General features: G+C 56.7%; 4 protein-coding genes and 1 non-coding gene across 5 annotated transcripts; 2 read left to right on the top strand and 3 right to left on the bottom strand.

The window, feature by feature from the left end:
• Positions 1 to 1,702: 1,702 nt before the first annotated feature.
• On the top strand, positions 1,703 to 6,421 carry VDBG_03132 (Sec7 domain-containing protein; the record flags this gene model as incomplete). The annotated part of the gene is made up of 4 exons (XM_003006947.1): positions 1,703 to 3,451; positions 3,610 to 4,354; positions 4,451 to 6,009; positions 6,086 to 6,421. 4 exons carry the CDS (start codon positions 1,703 to 1,705, stop codon positions 6,419 to 6,421), a joined length of 4,389 nt encoding a protein of 1,462 aa, XP_003006993.1.
• A 1,385-nt stretch (positions 6,422 to 7,806) lies between these two features.
• VDBG_03131 (cell wall glucanosyltransferase Mwg2) lies at positions 7,807 to 9,115 on the bottom strand (the record flags this gene model as incomplete). Its single annotated transcript, XM_003006946.1, has 3 exons — positions 7,807 to 8,040; positions 8,094 to 8,599; positions 8,701 to 9,115. 3 exons carry the CDS (start codon positions 9,113 to 9,115, stop codon positions 7,807 to 7,809), a joined length of 1,155 nt encoding a protein of 384 aa, XP_003006992.1.
• A 1,710-nt stretch (positions 9,116 to 10,825) lies between these two features.
• Positions 10,826 to 11,708, bottom strand: VDBG_03130 (secreted protein; the record flags this gene model as incomplete). Its single annotated transcript, XM_003006945.1, has 4 exons — positions 10,826 to 11,077; positions 11,178 to 11,334; positions 11,418 to 11,551; positions 11,616 to 11,708. The coding sequence occupies 4 exons, from the start codon at positions 11,706 to 11,708 to the stop codon at positions 10,826 to 10,828; spliced, it is 636 nt and encodes a 211-aa protein (XP_003006991.1).
• A 1,422-nt stretch (positions 11,709 to 13,130) lies between these two features.
• On the top strand, positions 13,131 to 13,237 carry VDBG_15061. The gene has a single exon. It is a non-coding gene; the product is annotated as a tRNA-Met (tRNA).
• Positions 13,238 to 13,456: 219 nt separating this feature from the next.
• Positions 13,457 to 15,031, bottom strand: VDBG_03129 (sulfatase; the record flags this gene model as incomplete). The annotated part of the gene is made up of 1 exon (XM_003006944.1): positions 13,457 to 15,031. One exon carries the CDS (start codon positions 15,029 to 15,031, stop codon positions 13,457 to 13,459), a length of 1,575 nt encoding a protein of 524 aa, XP_003006990.1.
• Between the last annotated feature and the right edge of the window lie 1,183 nt (positions 15,032 to 16,214).

The raw sequence follows: 16,214 nt of genomic DNA, 5'->3' as shown, positions 1-16,214 counted from the left end.
GGAGCAGAAACATTAGCTGCGCTTGTTAATGACTTCATTTCGGCAGGGCCACCGCCGTTTTCTGCTGCTGGCGGCCGGTCTTCCTCGGCTTGTCCCTGCCCGACTCCATCCCCTCCTTCACACCAGTTGTGCCCCATGGGTGATGCTCAAACGCGGGTGGCGGTTCTCAGAGGACAACGACTTTGCTGACATGTTCGAGCTGGGGGCACAGAATGACAGGCGCCGTCCGTCACATGGCAGAACACCCAGCAGCTGCGGCACGGAGCACCCAGATCAGCCACAGGGGCCTTGCTCGATTGGTGGGCCCTGTAGCCTTGTCAGTCCCAATCGGTGCGGAAAGGGGGGGGGGGGTGACCCCTGAACGGAGCCCCTGTTTATTTGGCTGGTGGGGCTGGAACGAGTGGTCAGCACGGATGGCCTGGCCTTGATGTTGTGTGACAGCTGGCAAAGATGGGGGGAGGCCAAACGTGCTATTGAAGGCAAAGGTCGGACCTCTTGCTGCAATCGTCTTGGGGTGAAGCTTCGGCCGATGGATCTTCATCTCCCGCTGCAGCTTTTTTCGGCGGACTGGGGCTAGTGCTCCCTGCTTTAGGTACCCGAGCAGTGTTCTGAGTGGGCAGTCGCAGAGCCAGCGCAGCGTCCCGGGGCCACTGCATCTTGCCGACCACAAGAGTTCGATGTACTTTCTGGCTGGGTGAGTAAGAGCTAGGTACTCAACCTTCCCCCTCTTCTCTGCCGACTACATGTACTTGCTGGCCCGTCTGTAAGTACCTATCGACGGAGGCAGTCAGTAAGGAACCTGATACCTAGGTAGGTAGCCCCATGTGCCTGGTCAGGTCAAGCCGTCCAGCTCTTCAACCCGCCTCCGCCATGGCCTTTGCCATACATGGTCACAGGCGATTGACCCCATTACTGCTGCAACCACGCTTCGCCAACTCGCCAACAAAGCTGCCTCAAGACCCAAAGGAGCAAGACAGCACAGCACAGCAGGACCGGTCCAACTAGGGGCTCCCAATACCTGCTTGTCCGCAGTGAATGTCGTGCCTCTGTTTCTTCCTACTCTTCTACCCTGCATTTGTCCTCATCATTGATACCCGACCGAATCAACCGAAGCGCCCAATCATTCTGCCCTCAATCGATCAATTAAGTCAATCAACTGACCGGTCGGTCGTCTCTATTCTCTTCACTCTCTCGATCCCTTGGGTAGACTTTCTCGGCGACAGTAGTAAACTGGACATTACAACACCAACTCGTTTGCCAAATCAGCTTGTCAGCGCACGCACGCACGCACCACCCTGCCTAGGCAAAAGAAAAAAGCAATAAACCAAGTACCTAGGGGATCCATTGGCAAAGAGCTGGTGCTCGCTATACATTTGGATTATCACGACAAGGCGGCAGAGACCCGTTGCACAACTGTCGTGCTCTATTCTGTCTCTTGCTGCTGCTGCCGCTGCCGCCAGCCCGCCAGGAACACATCGGTGGCCGGCTTGCAAGACAGTGCAACATTGCCAGCCCATCGTCATTTCCCCCGCCACGAGACCCGCTACTTCGGATCCCGCTTCTGGAATCTCTGCCACTTGGTCTCGGGTCGCGAAATGAGAGAAACCCCTTTGAGCGTTCCTCGACCCTGACCCCGACCTCGAAGCGACCATCCCGTCAACCTCCCTCGACCGTCCCTCGCCCTTCCTCCTACACCATTGTCATGTCTGGCGATACTTCGACTCAACGACGCCGTCGTCGCCCTGATCTCAACATTGATACCTCGCCCAAGCACGACTCCAACACCCACGCCGTCTCTCGCGACAAGTCACTGTGCGATGCAGATCCCCTAACGCCCCCTGGAAAATCCAAGACATCAGCACCGCTTCCCAAAAAGCCAGCACCGCGGGCGCTTAAAGCACCCTCCTACTCCACCCATAATGCAGACGACTCCTTTTTAGAGACGCCGACGCCAATCGACACAGACATGTCCAATAAGGAAAACACAAATCCCGCCTACAGCCGGGCCAGGGACTCCCACGACCTGTCCCTACCCGCTAGACAGGTGACACGCGACTCTTTGATGACCAATATGCTCATGTCCCTCGACCAATTTTCTATGCCATCTCTTGGAACGAATGCGAGTGGAAGTGGTACAATCAGTGGCAACGGCAAAGGCGCTTTGTTTGACGACGCATCACAAGGCTACGTGTACAACAGCGACGCCGACCCATTGGCACGAGCGACGGCAGGTCGAGACAGGCGCGCAAACGGACACGGCTATTCCTACAGCTCCGACTTTGACGGCGCCGACGATTCCAGCCGATATTCTAGCCAGCACTCCCGCGGCAGGAGAAGCAACAGCAGCTCGAACTTTCAGACGAACCTCGGCCGCATTAACAGCATTCGCAGCACCCCGGGCACGCCCCGGCACATGCACTCACGAGGCGGTGGGAAAGGAAGCAAGAGCAGCAGCACAAATAGCGTCGACGCCGGCTACGCCCAGGTGCTCAGCAGTCAGCGTTGGGCTCACGGATTCGGCAAACGGTCGTCGAGCTTCGATTACGGCCACCGGCCCCAAATAACTACCAATAACTCCCAACAGGCACCCTGGCACGTCGAGTTCTCCAACACTTTCCTTAGCGACGACTACGACGCGGCACCGACCCCGACTGTTCCTGGCGGTCCGCGTCGCTTTCCCGTCATCACGAGCCCGACCTTCCCTCCCGTACCCCCTGAACCGATTGAGCCTCAGGCCCCGGCCCTCGAGCGCAAACGATCTGCCCGATCTGCGAAAAGCACAGCAACAAGCCGCAAGACCGATTCAAAGAGCAATACCATGACGCGCGAGTCGATACCCCAGAACACGCCAACGCCTGAACCCGACTCAGCGCCGGCGCCTCATATTGGGTACGAGAAGACGAAAGTTGCCGTGCACGGAGCACCTGCCCCAACACAGCCGCCGTCGCAAACAAAAGAGCGACCGGGGTTCTTCAGGCGAGTGTTTGGCTCGTCTAAGAGTAACGCTGCCAGCAACAATGTCGAGCCAGCACAGGCCAGTGTCACTGATACCGAAAACCGGCCCGGCAGCCGCCCCCAGAACGGTGCTAGTCAGGCCAAGTCACAATCAACCCCTCCCTCGCGAGACACGTCTTCGTCCCAGTCGCACCAGCCTGTACTTCACAAGAAGCCCTCGTCCTTTTTCAGGAGAAGGAAAAAATCGAATGCCGAACCACCAGTACCGCCGGTTCCTGCTCCGAGCATTGAGCCTCCCATGCCCTCTGCGGTGCCGCCCCCGTTCCTGATTCCTCCCAGCAAGGACAAGCTGGCCGTCAAGCCAGAACCGAGCCCGGTCAGCAGTCTGCGTAGGGTTATGAACCCATATCTCAAGGGTAGCCCGGTGACACCCAATGCACCTCACCCATTCCAAACTACTGCCCAAAATGCGGAAGCATCGCCCGAGCCCGAGGTCGTGAGCCCTCCACCCCAGAGCGCGAACCGCAAGGATACAAGCGCTCTTTCTCTCCCGACTACGAACCGAGCCCGAACGCGCGCATCCGAGAGGTCAAGTCAGACCCGGAGAAAGAGCCGGAGCCTTCAAATGTTGACGAGGCAATTTCGGACAATGAGCGACGCAACGACACCCCGACGCGACCCCCGCCCGAAGTACCACAACCCATCGGCAAGAGGGACGACTCGTTCTTGAATCTGGATGGATCTGATGACAACGAGGTGGAGGGTTCAACAAAGTACAAGACAGCATCGACGGAGAGGATGAGGAAGGCGAGCAAGGAACTGTTGTCTGCACCGGCTCTAGCACCACCTGTCGTCAAAGAGAATGCGCACCGCGCGAGAATGCCGAAGGCCAATGAAACCGAGGTGGTTGATTCAGAGGACGAAAATCGGTCCACACTTGTCCTGCCGCTGGAGGGTGCCCGATCGGCCAGTATTCGATCAGGGTCGACCGGCACAGAGTACAAGTCGGCACTCCAGACACCCAGCGTGACAGTGGAAGACAGCTCAAAGATGCTCGACTCCATGAATGGCAAGCCCCTCGACGAGCCCGAATTCGTTGTTGGTGACCCGACCGACGATGACCGGCAAAAAGCACAGAAGATTTATGACGGAAACGAAGATTTCATCCAGAAGGAAAAGGCGGCGGCTTGGATGGGGGAAGAAGGCCTTGTTCGACAGCGCACCCTCCAGGCTTACATGGAATTGTACGATTTTGCCAATAAGAGCGTCGTGCAGGCTCTGCGACAGGTCTGTGAAAGGCTCGTCTTCCGAGCGGAGACGCAGCAGGTTGATCGCATTCTGGTTGCCTTTTCGAAGAGGTGGTGCGATTGTAACCCCAATCATGGTTTCAAGGCGTCTGGTCAGCATTCCCCTACCTGTCTCCTGCCGAACGATAAGCTAACATAGACAGACGTTATCCATACCATCTGCTATTCAATTATGCTTCTGAACACAGATTTGCATCTGGCAGACATCGAATTCAAGATGACCCGCAGCCAGTTTGTCAAGAACACCATCACAACGATCATCCAGGCTGTTGGTGAAGCGGCGCCCAACGCATTCAAGCGGCCCAGTATTCTCCCCGAGAAGGACAGTTTACACGCTACCAACGAAGACGTCAGACCTTCTGCTGACGAGCGCTCGAACCGGTTCTCCTTCAAGCCTGCGCCACGACGCGAGCCCAGCGCAGATGGCGCTGAGGGTGTCGAAAAAGACGAGTGTGGTCCTTTAGTAAAGGCACCTTTCGGCGGCACCATGCGGGCTTGGGAGGCACAGGTCGAGATTGTGTTGAAGCTCATCTACGCGTCGATCAGGGACGAGCGACTCCCGTTGTTCGGTGCCGAACCGTCACGAAACCTCGGCCCGACCTCCTACAGCAACCTGTCGGTGATGGGCATGCTCAAGCGTTCGCCGAGTGTGCTCAGTAAAGCGCCGTCGGAAAGTCACTCGTCTATCCGCGGTCGCCTTGCCGAGAACTCTCGCACCAACACGGCCCGCTTTGGCTCTAAGAGTAGGTCCAGGCCTCGCCTTGGTCACAATGGCTTTTCGTCCTCGAGAACCAGTTTCGATGATGGCAATTCCATCTGGAGTCCGACGCCGTCGTCTGCAACATGGAGCCGGTATTCTTTGGGTCGCACACAGGGCAGCATGTCCATGGACTCCTTCGGCACACCGTTTCCTCGCGGCGACTACCAGCAATCGATTGGATTCGCGAACGCACTCAGCCAAGCCATTATCCGCGATGATGCCTCAGGGTTTGGCCCTGCTGCGTCCATCATGAGCGACGAGGCCCATGTGCCCCTTCTCGAAGATGAATCCCTTGAGCTGGCTGGTCCCCCTTGGGTCAAGGAGGGCATGGTCACTCACAAGCACCACCTGGACGGAGTCGCTAAGAAGGCCAAGGACAGGAACTGGACCGAAGTCTTTGCAGTTGTGCAAAAGGGACAGATGAGTCTTTTCTCCTTCACGGCGAACAAGTCAATGGGGCGCAAGAGCAAAATGGCGCGTAATGCCGCAAAGAGCAGCACTGTCGCAGTCGGCGGTGGTAACTGGCAGGACAACGCGACCAATCTCGGAACATTCAGCCTTCGACAGACGCTTGCCTCGGCACTCCCTTCACCTGGTTACTCTAGGACACGACCGCATGTGTGGGCACTGAGCCTTCCAACCGGTGCTGTGCACTTGTTCCAGGTAGGCACGCCAGAGATCAGCAAGGAATTTGTCACGACAGCAAACTACTGGAGCGCGCGCCTCAGCACGCACCCGCTCATTGGTGGCATCAGCAACATTGAATACGGCTGGAGTGACGCGATTATCAACAACGCTCTCGTCACGGCGATTCACGAATCTACTGGCGGTGCACCTCCCTCCGGTCGGACGTCTCGTCCTGGAAGCAGCGCAACCGCCAACGCGTCTAATCCGCCGGCAGCTCGAACAAGTATGCAGTCGTCGCGTAGCTTCCGGTCCGCCTCCTTCGATTACCCTTCGGGCTCCTACGGCAGCGGTAACCGCGGCGTCAAGCTTCCGGGCGACCGCATCCACATCTCCGAGTGGGCGCCACCAACGCAGAGCATGCGGGCCCTCCACACAGCCCGAGGCAGAACAACTACTCACACTGCTGGCCTATGTTAAGGGTGTTGAGGACGAGCTTCAGGTGCACAACAGCCTGCGCAGCCCCATGCTGCTCGCGTTCACACCGCGTGGCCACAATGCCGGGCGCGCCATGGCCAACTGGGAACGCAAGAGCTCCTACCTGCTCCGCGAGATTGTCAAGTTCCGTACCTATGTCGACTGTCTCCAGCAGGCCGACACGCGGCGCGAGGAGATCTACAACGAGAGAGACACCGCGCGACGAGCAGCGCTCGGCGACCTGAGCGACGAGGAAGTCGAGGTTGCTGCAGACGGCGATGCGACGCTAAGAGCGTGAGGCTGAAGTTGTCCAGCCACTTTTAGGTTGAATCCCAATCCGGGCGGCTGGTTCCACGAGACGATGCTGGCGACACTGATTCCCCTTTCAATTTCTTCCTTCCTTTTCTTTTGTTACATCTTTTTACGACGGGGATGCTTTTTCGTTTCTTGTGCTCTTATTCCGGTTTCTGCTTTTTCTTTATCTTGACCATGACACGCGGATGACAAGCAGTTTGATACCCGGCTTCTCGCCCCAGGGGCGAGGCGTGTCTGTACTGTTGCTGTACCTATGTTGTAATATTCCTTCTTGGGTCATCACACACACGCAGAGAGAGAGATGGAGAGAGGGGGGAGCAGAAGATGACCAACCCACTTGTTCGGGGCTGGGTATGATGGAGAAGAAAACCAACTTGGCTCTGTCTCTTGATGATGGCTCGAAAGGGGAGATGGGACGATTCATGACGGGACGCGTACGGGGCGGGGCATGTACGATTGGTGCACTGTAGCAGACGCAGCCAGCCGCCCCCGAAATAAAACAAAACGAGGATTAGTTGAGAATGAGAGAGGCTTTTCGCGTGCCAATTCGTAGGTCTCTTCGTGTCTGTCAGCCTCCACTAGCGGTTTTTTCTCGCTGTGTATAACTAGGTACACGGCGCATGTCGAGCTCTAAATCGAAACACGAAGAGGGGCCCCGCTTGCGTATGCTGTGCGGGGTGCGGGCGCAGGCGCCGTCGTCTGGGCGCCCGAAGCCTAAAATCAAGGCATGGCGGGCGGTAGGCGTGAACTCTCCGTGGGCCCTTGATTCCTCAACGGCGCCGGCGCGTGTGCCCAGCCCCCTCGCGTGCCCGTATGGTGGTCACTCGTCCGTCCATCCAATGGCACAGCGTTGGCCGGCGAAAAGGGCACTGGAACGAGACGAAACGCAAGCACGAAATGGGGGGAAGAGAATTGGGTGAATGCACTCTAATCTACCAATATGACACGATTATCATACAAGCCTGCCAGGGGAGAAACACAATGACCCCTCTGAAACAAAAAAAAAAAAAAACATGGACCGGTCTGGCAAACTGAAAATGAGCCCGGTCGATTTGACCTCCTCTCCTCCTCCACAGCTAACCAACCACCCTGCTCTCCCGAGCGCACCATGATATGTAATCAATAACAGGCTAAACAAAACAGTGCCGTCCATTTCCAATCCTCGAAACCGGCCAAAACAAATGAAATGGTAGTCTGGTATTATGCGTGGTGTTCGCGTGGCAGGGCTCAACCCAGCAGCCGCCACCTGATTTCCTGGCGAGCAAACTCTCCATTTCGTCTTTGGTCGTAAATCTCTTGTCTCTGCGTTTGGGTATTTCTAAAGAAGGGTAAAGGGTAAAGCTGGTGTGGCTCGTTGACTGGCGTCGTTTACCAGAGGTAGACACCGGCAATGGCGGCCAGGGTCAAAACAAGGGCGCTGGCCTGCATGTGAGTGGCAGCGCTCTCATCGACAGACGCGGCGGAGCTCTGGGCAGCGGCCGCTCCAGTGGTGGTGGTGGCCTCGGCACTAGTCAAAGTAGTCGCAGCGGAGCTGGTGGTCCTGATGGTCGTCGTGTTGACGGGCAGCGAGGAGCTCACGGGAGCCGATGAGATGGTGCTGGTCTGTTTTCCTATTAGCAACTACATCTTTCTTGGGGGTTCCGTATCGAACGTACCTTGACGATGGAGCTCAAAACGTCCTCAATGGAGGAGACGACGGCGCTGATAGAGGCGGAGGCGGAGGCAGCGGCAGAGGAGGGAAGCTTGGAAGTGGTCGAGGGGAGAATGGAGGACGTCTCGGACTTGACGGGGTCTTCGGTGGTGTCCTTGAACTTGCCGGCGTCGCTCTCCTTGCCGCCAACAACCTTGATGCTCTCCCAGCTACCCTGACCCTTGGTGTAGACGTACTCGCGAGCCGCCTTCTTGCCGCCGGCGTAGTCCTGGATGGTGACCTTCTGGTAGTGAGCGGCGAACGGAGCCTGGTCCCACTGAGCGAGACCGCCAGCCCAGTCGATGGTGCCCTGCTGCTCCTTGCCACCCTTGCCGCCAACCCAGGTTCCGAGCTTCAGCTGCATGGGGGTCTGGGGGTAGGAACCTCGGCGGGCGTAGCGGTGCGGACAACGTTGCCGTCGATGGAGAAAGTGATGGCGTCCTGGGTCCACTCGATGGTGTAGGCGTGGAACTCGTCCATGGCGTTGAAGGGAAGCTCGTGCTCGCGGCCGTAGGTGTAGTCCTTCTTGCCGAGATGGAAGTAGTTGGTCTGGACGTGGGTGTGGTCCCCACCGATGAACTCCCAGTCAATCTCGTCGAGAGCGTCGGACTGGAGGACAATGCTGGTGATGATGCCCTGGCCGGGCGAGGCGCGGAGGACACACTCGACCTTGCCGAAGAAGAGGTACTCCTTGGACGTGAGGGTCGGGGCGTTGCTCTCCTCGAAGATGATCATGGAGGCTCCAGCGCCGCCGTCGAAGGACATCTGCTTGTCGTTGTAGACGACACCGGGGTCGACGGTGAAGAAGGAGTTGAGGTCGTCGAGCTTGGTGGCCGTGGTGAAGTCGTATTTGGCGGCGCCACCGAAGGCAGGGTTGGGCTTGCAGTCGTCGCCCTCGACGGGGTTGCACAGAGACCAGGTCTGCGCCGAGGCCATACCGGCGACGGCCAGCGACAGGGCCGCCGATTTGAAGGTGGTGTGACGCATTGTGTCGGGTTTGATGTATTGTGAGAGGATTCGAAATCCGAACGAGAGACTGAGAAGAGGAACTTCTCGAAGAGAGGACCACACAAAGTTAATGAAGAAACGGAGAGAGAGAGAGCGAGAGAAAAAGAAGCCGAATGCGACGCTGACGACACGGTGGGGGGGGGACGTGAATTCCTTAAAGAGAGTGAGGCGTGTGATGGGAAAAGGGAGAGAGGGAGGAAAAGGGTGGGCTGGGTGACGGGAAGGCGAAGCAGCTGAATACGATGGATGCTCTGGGCATTGGTGCTGTGCTGCGTGCTGACAAGACGCCAGGCGATTGAGGTGAGACTGGGCAGGCGCCCAGACACACCAAGAAACCCTCCCCCCCCCCTTGCCGTTCTTTTTTTTGGTCGTGAACGGCGCGTGGGCAAGAGGCACAGCACTGGCAAGCACAGATGAGCCCCAGGAGTAGTTGGCTGGTTCGGGCAGGCGCAAGAGGGAGGGCCCCTGCAAATCTGGCAACGTAGCACTCTGGTAGGGCAAGAAGGCATCGTGGGTCAAAACACGGGGTCGCGGTTCCTGCATTCCCATTGGCCTCGCGTTATGGATCCACCTCAGGCGAAATTGGCACAGGCGTGGAACGGAGCGAAGAATCGATGAGGGACGATGGAACGGTATCATCGATGCGCTAGGTACGCTGCTGCCACGGAAGCCTTCTCATCGTGCCACTGAGCCATGAGAAGACAAACCCCAAGGTACGGCTATCGCTGAGGAGACAGTAGCTACAGCGTGCGGCTGCAACCTTGTCACCTTGTGAGGCATGTTGCTGAGCCCCGGGCACTGGAATGCAGCCTGGTTCCTCCTGCAAGCGACGGCCTCGTGTCTCACGACATAACAACAGCAAGTCTTACACTCTTGCTCTATATGGTGGATTCGGAGCCAATAGGGGGAGCCAAGCGCTGCCCAGCCCCTTGGCTCTCTCATCAAGCCACCGAAGCGACCCCCCAAGCCGCCCCTGGGTGATGCCTAAGGAACCAGCCCCTTGTCGCTGCATAGGTTTACCTAAGGTGGTAGCGTAGGTAACCAGGTACTCCACTGTGTACTGCTGTTGGTCAGCTCCTTCCATCCTCCCAGACCCGCTGTACTAGCTATGGCCCGTTGGCGACATAGTAAAACGGGCCTCGTATTGGACTGTGTGATTGACCGAAGAACGACCTTCGGGACCCACGTTATACACATTAGGGCCTTGGGCAGGATGCTATGTGCCTCTTCTCATCTCCCTACATGCAATGCAGTTGGTCGCGAGGGTGCCAAGCCTCGTAACGAAGCAGCTCGAGATTGCATCTTCATTGGAACCTCTGACTACTACTTGGCTGATCCTTCGGTGAGTACTGCACAAAAGGCCAAACATAGTGCATAATCATGCTGCCTGCTATAGGCTCTTCGGGAAAGGTCGACGACTCACAGCACCCTACCTTCGCCGCGCCCTACTATATGTATCGTACCCTTGGTCCCAGCCATCTTCGATGCAGCGAATCCCATTTTCGCGATTCGCGAATGGAAAGCCCCGCCATTTTCGCTCAGAGCTCCTGAAGATCTTTGTGGGCCATGGATCATCGAACTGGGACCACAAATCTGCACGGTCCGCTTTGGAACTTCGACTCTCTAGCTTCGAGACTATAACAAGGCCAAGGCGGCCAAAGGTACACGCAAAGGTACACGGTCGCGCACTCAACATGTGTTGAGCATGCTGGTCAGCGCCGTGCGCTCGGCACTGGTAATGGTGAGGCTATACGAGCTCTTGACCTGGATCCAGCTCCGCGCGTATGTGCACCGAAACGCCGTCACGGGGGGCGACCACAGATCTGGGCTGCGATCGCCCTTGGATCGGTTCGTGCTGGCCGAGACCGCCCACAGCTGCGGGCCCGACAGGTCGTTGGCGAAAGCCTCTCGTCGTGCAGCCGTCCACGTCGAGGCGCCCGACTGCATCCACTGTCATCAGCCTTGGTCGTTGCACAACTGCTGTCTGGGGAGGGAGAGCACAGGCAAGAGAGGGAGGGGGCGGGAAGGGGAAAAGACGCACGATCCATGCATTGGCCAGCGGCACCATGTGGTCAATGTCGACCGACGACGATTGTGTCACCGTCACGCCGTCGTACGGGCTAAACCATGTTCCAGACGTCGGCTGGCATGCGCTGTCGGTGCTGACGCCGCTTCCATCGCGCACGAGCACCGTCTCACTGCCGATCACACGTGTCAGTTGCTCCGTGTTGGGTCATGGACTTGATGGACGGCACTCATTGCGTTGTCCTCCAGAACTCACCGTGAATCGCATGTGCCTGATACAATGTGCCAGTGGCGGAACAGGCTACGGTCATAATCGGCCGACGATCCTGCAGCTGCCACTGTCAATCCCGCAAGAAGGGTCCTCGCCGACGTCGCCGAAGGGATTCCGGGCTGTAGTTCCGACACTATCAGTCGGGCGCCAGCCACACGAGGATCCAACAGGACGAGTACGAACCGGATCAGCCACAGCCACAGGAGCCGGGACCGGTGCAGCAAAGACTCCAGCAGCCGCAACGAGAAGTCCCGTGATCGCGGTGGTGAACTTCATATCGGCGATAAGTAAGGCAGACGCCCTGATCAACCTTGCGAGAAAAGAGAGGCAAATGCGAGGCAATAAGACCAAATATTGGGCCGTCTGAAGATTCTCAGGGCCAACATTGATCATCATTACACGGGACTTCTACAGCCTTTTATCCATGTACAGCTAGTCGCACCTTGAGCCGCGGTTCTTATCTCAAAAGACACACTCGCTCCCCACGAAACACCAAGTCTTCCCCGCCTCTACCTGGTCATCTGAATACGCGTCTACATTTCATCGGAGCCCGCCGCTATCAATCATCCCGATGCATCTTGCCTCTTCATCCTGATGTGGCAGAGTACGCGCAACCATTCACAGCCCTCGTACTTCCCACGATCGTTTTCCATTACGCTTTATCCCCAATCCGCGATAACCTACAGGACCAGGACAGGGCCCTGAAATTACTAGGCTCTCATATTCTGCATGGCCTGTTTTTTCGAGAATCAACTCCTGACCTATCGCTGTCAGTTTTTTGCGAAAGCCGTTGGCAACTCTAACATAAACATGCCGGGGACGCGTCGCGACATCAGCCAGCACAGCCACTCAAAGGGCTATGTGTAACCACGTTATCGGAGCCGGTGATTGAGGTTATCTACTTGCTAGCGCCCTAGCCCCGGGTCATGGATGAACAGGCTGAGAGATGCCTCTTTGGGTAGCCAAGTGCCGATGGCGGCGCGGGGTAAGGGTTGGCTGGATGGCTATCACGGAAGGCACAGATGTACATCACGCTGGTGCTCTTGCGGTGAGGACGGCATTTTGCCAAATTCGGCACATTGCGAGGCGGGGCGGATGTTGTCTGAGAGGAATCACTGTCGGGAGGTGCCGTAGCAATATGGGCGACTCGCTATCGGCGTGCCGCCAGTTCCGGATGATGAAGCACACGAAGGGACGATGCCTGAACGGCATTGAAGGGGAGGAGAAATGGCTGTCTGAAACACAAGCAACGGCAATCGACATGCGACAGACGGTGGCTCAGACCAAGGTGATGTCGCTCGCAAATCCCTCACTCGTAGCTCCATGGTTGGGGGGGGGGTAAGACTGGCACGCAGAGTCAATTGAGTCTTCTGTCAAAGCAAAGGTAGCAAAGGCTCCCTGTCGTCGGCACGGGCGAATCTGAGTCTGCGGCAGCCAGCGACGAGTGCAATTAGTCAGGCCCGCCGAGCAAGCAAGCAATCCTCTGCGTGTCCAAGCTTTCGAATGACGATAAGTCCCACGGGCCAGCACGAAACTTAAATATGCCGTTGCTTGTGACCCTCTGCGTCGAATTTCAACAACGAGGCACGCATCAAGATATAAGTAAAGTAGGTGCACTACCATACCTTGAAGGCAACATGTCCTGGTTCTTCAATTGCATACATAAATTATTGATTCTTGCCTCAATCCCACGAATCAGTCTGCGTGGCTTAGCTGGTCAGAGCGTCGGTCTCATATTGCTTAATATGACTAAGTCATAACACTTAGACATCCGAAGATCATGAGTTCGATCCTCATCGCGGACAATTATTTTGTTTCCATGGAAAGGCCATCCCTTTTTGCCCATCACTTTCATTCATCTAACATGGGACTCATAGTCAAGTATATTAGAGTCGCCCAGTCCGCCTCATTCCGAAGTGTATATCTAGGGACGTAAAGTGCGTCATACTGCATTGCATGTTGATGTTGCGAACAAATGTTAGGTACACGTCATCTCAGGGACGTGCTTGTTCATGCACTCTGCCTCATGCTCGACCTGCCCTCCTCAAACGTTCTTCCATCTGTTGCCGCGGGCTAGGGAGGTTGACCTCTGGAAATCTGTTGTCCTTTTGCCATGGTAAAAAGTCGGACCCCTTGACGAGCCAGTGTAGCACGTCCCTTTCCAGTTGGTCCACCAACTCCTCAAGCTGCGGCTCTTGTGCCAGATTATGCATCTCGTGAGGGTCGGCTTCACGATCGTACAGTTCAGCTGGCTCGTACAAACGATAAACGTAGGCCCACCTCTCGTTTCTGAGCGAGATTGCTTTCCCAACGAGCGAAGTATCCTCGTGCTGCAGTCCCGCTTTGATATCGTACGGATACGGCGCCTGTTCCAGAAGAGGCTCTTCTGAGGTCAAGAAGCCTCCCTCGGAGAAAGCATATTTCTTATGTTTTTGTGCGTCTCCGACTAGGACCGGGATCCACGACTCGCCATTGTGAGGAAAATGTTCGCCAATGCCCGACATCTCGAGAATCGTCGGGACGAGGTCGACCATCTCCGTCATGGCGGCGACCGACTTTCCCTCGGGAAGCCCTGCGCCGCCGATAATGAGTGGTTCGCGCACGAGGGTCTCCGAGAGACCGGACGGCCACTTCTCGATGAGGCCGTGGTCGCCGAGGTACTCGCCGTGGTCCGTGAAGAACATGGTCACCGTGTCCTTCCACAGGCCCAGCTCGTCGACGCGCTTCATGACACGGCCAAATTGGTCATCGAGTCGAGAGATCATGCCGAAATACGTAGCCTTGACCTCTTGCCAGATCTCGTCGGTTGCGCGTCCGGTGCCGTACCTTTCGCGGATGGTCTTCATGTACCTCGGCTCATACCCCGTCTTTTCTTCCGGTCGTGACACAACACCTGTCATTGCTGACCGGTCGTACATGGAAAAGTACGGTTCCTCAACCTGGAACGGACAATGGGGAAACAGGAGCGGCATGAAGAGCACCCAAGGCTTATCGTCGGGGGGGCACTCAAGCCACGTCAAGGCTGACCGTACAACGGCCTCGTCATAGTCGAGCGCCTCGTTGGCGTTACGGAGCCCCTTGTAGAAGAGGCGTTTCCAAATGTCCTCGCTGTCCGCGGGTTTCTCGGCCCCGCCGCCCGTGAACTTGGGAACAAAGTCGGGCGTCTCCAGGAAACCGTACTCCGTCAGCGACAGCTCGGTGACGGTGGGGGCAAATGTGTCACCGCGCGGGGCGAGGCAGGCGACGTGGTAGCCGTCTTCTTTCAGGCTGCGGAAAATGTTGGGCTCCCACGGTTTGATGAGGTTCTCGAGACTGCGGTGCCCGCTCACATGCGGGTATGTCCCGGTGAACATGCTGCATCGCGACTGCGAGCAGACGGAGGCCTGGGTGTAGCAGTTTGTGAAGAGGGTGGCCTTCTGGCGGAACGCATCGATATGAGGCGTCTTGATGCCGGACTTGCCATCAGTGGTGCATCCCAGGGAATCGTAACGGAGCTGATCTGGCATAAAGATGATGTAATTTGGTTGGTTTCCGCCATTCTTGGAGTTGACTTTCAAAGGCAAAGGCTTAGGAGCCTGTTTGTACGGCGGAGAAGCCATGTATTGGAATCTGACGCAATTGAGATTGTTGATGATGAGATTATAAACTTGGCGAATTCTTTCGACAAGGATGAGGTCGAGGTCGTTTATCATATTGGCACACTTTCAGTGATGCCATCGTCACAGGTGATGCTCGCGCCGGCTCGGTCCCCGACAGCCGGCCACCCCACAACCTCAGAACCTCGCATCTCGGCCGACGAATGCGCTAAGCGCCCCCGCCAGTAACGCTACAGACTGACGTGATGCCGAGCTCAGCCCTTCGATCGAGCGAGCCTGCCGGGCGTCGGCATCGCGTGATCACGTCGTCGAGATTTTGGTCCAATACAGGCTCTGACCGCGGACTTGTTGGCCAGGAATGTCAAGCCTCACACACAACAACCTCGATAACGGCAGGTTGCCCGACCGAGGTCAAGGGGTGGTTGTGCCGCCATGTTCGGCATAGATATAAACCCTGAAGGCCCGACATCGAATGTACTCCTGAGCAGCGCAAACCGAATGCAACAACGCCCGACACCTTCTCGCCGTAACTGAACCAGTACCTCGATAGTTGGTTTGCCACCACCCTGACACCATGCCTGATCTCTTCGACAAGGGCAGGTACTTCAACCGAACCCTATTTTTGAGTGTCTTCTTGATCGCCGTCTCTACTTTCAATTATGGTTTTGATAACCAAGCGTTTTCCACGATTCAAGCCATGGAACACTTTACCAAGCGCTTTGGCGAATATGATACAGTCAAGAGCAAATACGTGCTCCCGCCTTCATGGCTGTCTCTCTTCAACAGTCTCAACTACATCGGATTTGCAGCCGGTATGTCTTGGCATCCTGTTGCTAAAAGCGCTTAGACTTGCTAACAAAGGTTTGGCCAGGCGTCATCATTGGAAGTCTGATCTCTTCTCGCTTTGGCCGCAGGTGGTGCATGTTCGTGATGTCTATCTATGTGTCAGAGCGTTGTTTAGAGCAGAGTGAAGGGGTCTTCCACAGGGTCCGCAGATAGATAGAATATAGGTATGGGATAGGAATACATCTGAATTCTGGCCCTCCGCAGCTTGGGGGGCCCTCCGCAGCCTATATATACGTTCTCTCCGGGCCCTTAGCCCCCTAGCCAGCCCCTTAGCTTGGCAGGCCCTTGGTGGCTCCGCAGGGGTCCTGACACTATGCTCTGGGAACAGCAACTATTGCAG

This window comes from Verticillium alfalfae, genomic scaffold (assembly GCF_000150825.1).
Source record: "Verticillium alfalfae VaMs.102 supercont1.3 genomic scaffold, whole genome shotgun sequence".
Taxonomy (NCBI): Eukaryota; Fungi; Ascomycota; class Sordariomycetes; order Glomerellales; family Plectosphaerellaceae; genus Verticillium; species Verticillium alfalfae.
This window is presented reverse-complemented; position numbering and strand designations above follow the sequence as displayed.